This window comes from Hetaerina americana, unplaced genomic scaffold (assembly GCF_022747635.1).
Source record: "Hetaerina americana unplaced genomic scaffold, ioHetAmer1.1.p SCAF_45, whole genome shotgun sequence".
NCBI lineage: Eukaryota > Metazoa > Arthropoda > Insecta > Odonata > Calopterygidae > Hetaerina > Hetaerina americana.
In genome coordinates this window covers 2422606-2429621 of record NW_027287041.1, presented here as the reverse complement: position 1 = coordinate 2429621, position 7016 = coordinate 2422606, and the positions used below count along the sequence as shown (strand labels likewise).

Genomic DNA, 7016 nt, shown 5'->3' with positions numbered 1-7016 from the left:
GTATTGATATAAATCAGTGTAGACTGTCTAAGGCCCAGTGTCAATCTGGGAGATAGGCAAAATAATAATTGGTCAATAGGATTCCAAGTAAGGCCTACTCGTATAATTTCCAAAAGGTATATATCATTGAGCAACTAGGCACTTTACTCTTAATACGAGCTGGGCGTTAAACATTTCTATCAGATGATTTTTTCCAATCTTTACTTGCTCGCCGTCTCGTAATAAGAGATTCGTGTTTGACGATATCCACATTCACGGATAAAGGTTAATATTCTCAATGCGCATGCAATGTATGGGAGTATTGCGTCATAAAACAACTGACTTGCGTAAAACAATACAGTATTCCAACAGGACACAGCAAAGAAAACAGTTGAAGGAATCATAGCAAATAGCCTGTTGGCCCAAATAATTCATCGTTATAATTTAATATTTTATTATTGTTAAGTATGTTGCTCTGGTTTGTTTTGTGTCAATTATAATTGCGAAATAATAACTTTTAAAACTAACACGAAGTTTTATTGGCTCGCGAAACACTTCCTTGAGAACTTATGTTTCTTAATTACCACGAGTCAGGAGTCTCGCAGAAATTCTGCGGAAAAAGTATACCTGTCAGTTACAGCGAGTCGTCGGGAGAATTCCCGAAGTGTGTGAGCAAAGTGATGTGTTCTCCCAGAGACAAAGGTCATCGTTTCTGTTGTGGTATTCCTAATTAACATCCAAGTGAGCTTGTCAACCCTGCGCCAAACCAGTTAAGTGAACATTTTTCTTTTATATAAGTTTGCGAATTAGTTTTTCCTAGCTCATTTGTTCATTACTACGCCTAATTCCTCGAGCCCACGAATTGCAGCTTTACCATTTTCTTCTCCTATCAAGATGAAAGGCGTTTGATACCCTATTTATGGCAGTTTATATATATATGTATATGTATAAATATATATGCCGGCTCGTTAGAAACTGATTGAGCAGGAGCTGACGACAATGATTATGCCCAAAATTCATTAAAAACAGTCAAGATGAAGAGAACATTAGCAGAAAAAGTTGGAAAGAATGATGAGGGAAAGTCGGAAGAAGGTTTAACCGTTGCAACGACAGGGGATGTAGCAGCTACTGAGCCCCCAATATTAAGTGATATATGTCTAAAATCGATTGATACACTAGGGAGGCTAGCTGCGAAACAGCATGGGTACGATGAAAAACAATTCATTTTCTGTGAGGTTTCCAAATTGCATGAACAATTACTACCACACAAGGATGACAACATTATTGAGAAACCGATTTTTATCATACTTCATGACGGAATGCAAACTACAGCGGTTTTGTGTGTCGTAAAATTTGATGATAAACCTTTTTGTTTGTATAAAGGTATGCTTGATCCACTGATTCCGGAAGACGTGAGGAATATTTTAGAAGAGTATTTTGGTAAAGATGTAGTTTTTAAAGTGAATGATGAATATGTGGGAATGGGTATTGAAGAAAGCTTCAATTGGTATTGTTGGATGACTCTGACTACTCTGTATGAGAACTTGAAACACGGTAAAAGGAAGGATTTCATTGAGAACTTTGAGAGTTCCTGGGAAGGATATAGCTCTTGGCTAGCCGGTGGTGCTCAAGCCTTGAAAGAGAATTTTTATTATCTAATGGAAGAAGGCTATTATAAAACCTTTGCCAGTGATATCGATACATTAGCGAATGACACTGAGTTCTTAAAGAAACTGAAAGAATTTTTCAACAGTATTCCATTGATAGAAGAATTCGATAATTTTAAAAACTATCAAAATCTCCTGAAGGAATTTGTGAAAATTGAAGATGATGAAATAGACTCTCCCGATGTGGCCGATAAGATTAAGGTTTTAGAAGAGGCTAGAAAGAAGGCCTTCGGCAAAATTGAACAAATAGAATTGGTTCAAAATGAAAAGGGTGATAAGGAATTGACTATTGCCAAGGAATTCCCAACTCAGATGGAAATGTTCACTAAAATCTTCCAGCCGCTTACAAACGCAGAAGTAGATTCGAATTTAGATGAAATTCTCAAAGAAATAAGCAAAAAATTAAAACTCGACTATGACAAACTAAAAAGTTTCTTTCGGGCAAAGGAAGAGACGGCAAAATGTGATGATGATAATGTCTTAAAAAGGAAAAGTATTGAAGAGGTAATTAAAAATTTGCCGAAAATTGAAAGGAACACCCCAACCTTGGACGAAAGCGTCAAACAACTTGAACAATTGCTCTCGGAGTTGACTTTAGAAACATCGGATGAAACAAACGTCAAAGAATCTTTGCGGGAAGGGTATGATGGAGTAAAGTACGCTTCCAAATCATGGGAAAATGCAAGTCCTATGGAAATACATAAGTGGGCTACTTCAAAGAAAGGAAATCTTGGCGACAGGGAAGTCTATGAAGCTATAGCTGTTATGGACAGGGCAAATGAACTGGTGACGGGAGGTCACAGGCTTCGGGATGCCCAGATTTTATCTCTACTCACCTTCCTGCTACAAAATGACAAAGGTTTGTTGTCTGAGATCAAAACTGGCGAGGGCAAGACGATGATTGTGTCATTTCTTGCGGCTGTGAAAGCTCTACAGGGTCAGTGCGTGGATATCATCACCAGCAATCCGGTTTTGGCCTCTGATGGGGTCAGGGAGAAACAGGACTTTTATGCCTTGCTGGACCTGAGCGTGTCAACAAACAATCCGGACGAAGGTTACAGAAGTGGTGGTAGGGATTGTTACAGATCGAATGTCGTCTACGGTAGCATTTCCAACTTCCAGTTTGACTACTTGAAGGACTCGTTCCTCGATCTCTCCACGAGGAACGGTAGAAAGTTTGAGTGTATCATTCTCGACGAAGTGGACAGCATGATCATAGACAATGCAAGTCACATTGCTAAGTTGTCTGGACCATTTCCTGGAATGGAATGCCTCAAATACATTTACATAAAGATCTGGCAAGAACTTCATAAAGCGGTCGACAAGATTATAAATCAGTTCCTGGAGAAATTGAGGAAGAAATCGGAACTTGTAAGGTCGGAGGAGTTATCTGAGTTAGAAGTTCAGGCCAAATACGAGGAATATCTGGACGAGTTGAAATGTTCGATCATTCCAACAATCACGGAACATATCAAATCGACGGAACCAACAAAGATATGCATCCTTCCATCTCACATACAGCAGTACGCAGACGCCTCGCTTGATAGATGGATCAGTTGTGCCATTGAAGCAAAATACACGTATTGCGAAGATGAGCAGTACATAATCCGCTACGCAAATGGGGAGAGAGTCATCCAGCCAGTGGATTACTCAAATACTGGGATAACCTTGAAGAACACCATATGGCAATATGGCCTCCATCAATTTCTGCAATTGAAACACAACTTGCGTTTGACTTACGAAAGCCTGACTAGTTGCTTCATATCCAATCTTGGTTACATCAACAAGTACGGCCACAAGATTTTTGGCCTGACTGGAACTTTAGGTTCTGAAGCGGAGCAAAAATTGCTCTCTTCAATCTATGATGTAAGCTATTCCAAAATTCCAACTTTTAAGAGGAGGGAATTTGTCGAAGTTGGTGGGAAGGTTGTAGACGATGATGATTTCTGCGAGAGTATAGCGGACGATGCCCTGTCAGAGGTGGGAAGCTTGCGTTCATCTCTGGTCATTTGCGAAACAATCAAAGATGCCAAGAGAATAGAGAAAGTCCTGCGGATGAAAAATGGAAAGGTTACCGTGAAGACATATTTCAGTGAAGAAAACGCTGACGTAACCAAGGATAAGATACACCCGGGTGAAGTTGTTGTGGCGACCAACATAGCTGGGAGGGGAACAGATTTCAGAACGTCTTCTGAACTGGAAGACAAGGGAGGATTACAGGTATGGGTTGCATTCTTACCGGGAAATAAGAGAGTGGAGGATCAGGCTTTTGGCAGGACAGCACGTCAAGGGAACAAGGGATTGGCTAAGTTGGTTATCAAGAGAAGCGAATTGGAAAAATTGGGGCTTGATTGCGATAATTTTGAGAAAATTAAGGCTATGAGGGATGAGAAAGAAGTGTCTAGGATCAGTTATATTAAAAAGGTTAAGATAATTGAGCTTAATTTTCAAGATGAGATCTTTGAAAAGTTCTCTTCGCTCTACAGGCAATTGAAAAAGCGGGTTGAGAAGGAGTTTGAGTACAATTTCGCTTTGGAAGATTTGAAAGAATTTTGGGCATTTTGGTTGGAGTCGAAAAATTTCTGCGGACCAGAATTGGTCGACAAGAAACCGGGAAAGGAATTCGAGGATTTCGAGACGAAAGCTCGTGATGTAATCAATGGGGAGATCAAATTCAATCCTTACTACAGCATACAGCAAGCGGAACATTTCATCTTGAATGACAAATTAGATAAGGCGGAGAAAGCATTGCAACATGCCATCAAAATAAGCAAAAATCCAGATATATTACACAGTGCATACATTAAACGTTTTGAAATAGCCATTGAGAGAGGTAATGTTTTCATGGATAAAATTAAGAAGGCTGTGACGGATTTATTTCCCATTAAAATGATCGAACCAGATAGAAAATATAAGAAAAAGGCTAAAAAATATCTCAAACTTGCTGGAGAAGCACTGAAGAAGGAGGCTGACTACATTGAATCAATGATGAAGGATGAGGATTTCACTAACATCATCAACGAAGACAGTGGTGACATTGATAAGGGAGATCTCTTTCATTGGTACAATGACAAGGATATGAATGCCGTGGGTGAAGCAATCCTTGCTCCGCTGGGCGTGAATGTAAATCTTCATTTTAAGAACCGACTCACGAAGGATCTTATCGAGACTTTCTGCAGAGAATGTCAGCTTAAAGAACAAGAACCCATTTTCATTTGCTACAATGTCGGAGGTAGAACAGAAGAGGACGGTGGTATTCATTGGGTTGGCTTGTGTGTTGTCAAAATTCAGGACTCCATCAAGGTGATGTATAAAGATTCCAAGGGTGTTTCAAATGATGGAATTGCCGATGAGTTTAAGAAGTTTCACGAAAAAGTTGATTTAGTCTGTCACACTGGATGCGAACAGAATGACGATTTCTCGTGCGGTCCTATGACACTTGAAAATTTAAGGATAATGGCAAAAAAAATAAAGGAAATTGGTTCGGAAAAGTTTATTGAAATTTTTCCTACTCTTACCTTCTCCCAGCAGCGGGATGTATCCAATTTAAGGAATGAATTTGCCAATATCTTGCCAAAAGTGCCAAGCAGAATAGTGGATAACTTGTTCATAAAACACATTGTTTCGAAACAGCAAGCACTGAGCCTCAACATGGGTCATACAGAGAGTCTGATTCAGCAAATAGACAAACACAAGGGGGGCATATCCGTGAACTCTAGGATCAGTGACTATTTCTCAAACTTAAAACCGACTAATGATACAGAACGTAATTTAAAACGGGTTGTTGCCAATTCGGAATTATCAGAGTTATCAGCGGTTGGTATGAACACCACATACGCTCTCAGGGAAGTTCATGACATTTGTCGGGAAATAGTCAATGCTGCTCGTATACAAATTGGAGGAGGAATTGCATTGATAGCTACTGGTATTTGCTTTCCACCCGCATTGCCGGTCTTATCTTCTATTGGCGGGACAATGATAATCGAAGGACTGTGCGATCTAGCTACTGAACTGATGAACCAAAATGGTGACGGAAAGTTAAATAAGAAAGCATATATTAAAGGCAAGGTAATTAGTTATGGTATATCTTTGCTAACCCTTGGGATAAGTGCTATGTTACAATGCCCAAAGATCTTGAATGCGGCCAAGAATGCTTGCCGTTGGGTTTCCGCTACCTTGCGAAAATGCCCCTATCTGATAGATGTTTGCGAATATTTGGCGAAAAATTTTGACGATCTTGCTGTATGGTTTGAGAAACTGGAGACTATTGCAAAAGTTAACCAAATGAAGGAGGCCCAGAAGTTAGCTCACGTTGCCAATTTGGAGGAAACGATATGCTTGAATGTAATCGAGTATATTGGGAAGAGCCTTGCGAATACATCTAGTAATACGACTTATCTCAAGACTATTGGTTCGACTATGAAAGAAGTCGCCATTGGTGTTAAAAAAGGCGGTGGTTGGACAGCAGTGGAAAATGTTATAATGAATAAGATTGTCAAGGCAATACTAGAGCAGTTTTTGGCAAATTTGAAATGTTTAATCAAGGAAAATGTTGACAAAGCCGTAAGGAATTACATTGACAAGGAGAAATTGAAATCACACGCATACGGAGACTTACAGAAAATTATGAAGGATATAAATGATTCTATGGATCAGGAAATTATTAACGGTTTCCTTAGAAAGGAGATGTTACCTAGGGGAATGAATTGTGGGAATTGGCAGGTTCAGATACTTTCCTTAGTTGTGGATCAATGTTTTTCTTGGGATGAGATCTATAGTTATACTGTGGATATGTGCAAAAAAATAAATGCGGAGTTGGCAAAATCTAGTAAATCTCCGAGTAATAAAATTAATTTTGAAGATTTATTGAAAAAGCTGATTGAAAAGTTAACTGAAGAACTGTACAGAAAACTGTTGAAGACTTGTAAGGGTCTCTATTCCGTGGGAAAATCTGCGTATGCAAATTATTAGACAGGCATAGTGTGAAGAAAAACTTGTTTGAATGTGAATTTAAAAATATGAAAGAAGGTGTTTGCCGGCCAGGCGTGAGCCAAAGCCTCATGCGTGTGATAAAGAGACTGTTTAAATACATGCTTGCCTTCTTTGGGGTTCTTCAAAATTGTGTGTGCCTTCTGTCGGGCTCTTCAGAATTTTGTTTGCCTCCTATGGGGTTCTTCAAAGTTGTGTTTGCCTTCTTTGGGGTTCTTCAGAATTGTGTTTGCCTCCTTTGGGGTTCTTCAAAATTGTGTTTGCCTTCTTTGGGGTTGTTCAGAATTGTGTTTGCCTTCTTTGGGGTTCTTCAAAGTTGTGTTTGCCTTCTTTGGGGTTCTTCAGAATTGTGTTTGCCTTCTTTGGGGTTCTTCAGAATAG

The 7016-nt window shown here is 39.4% G+C and overlaps 1 protein-coding gene across 1 annotated transcript; it reads left to right on the top strand.

Annotated features, from left to right (window-relative positions):
- The first annotated feature begins 1364 nt into the window (after positions 1-1364).
- LOC139693209 (uncharacterized) lies at positions 1365-6761 on the top strand. Its single transcript, XM_071591311.1, has one exon. The coding sequence runs from the start codon at positions 1365-1367 to the stop codon at positions 6615-6617; it is 5253 nt and encodes a 1750-aa protein (XP_071447412.1). The 3' UTR covers positions 6618-6761.
- The last annotated feature ends 255 nt before the right edge of the window (positions 6762-7016 follow it).

Excerpts from the sequence above, each read along its gene's own strand:
- LOC139693209 (XM_071591311.1), top strand. The coding sequence starts at position 1,365 with ATGCTTGATCCACTGATTCCGGAAGACGTGAGGAATATTTTAGAAGAG.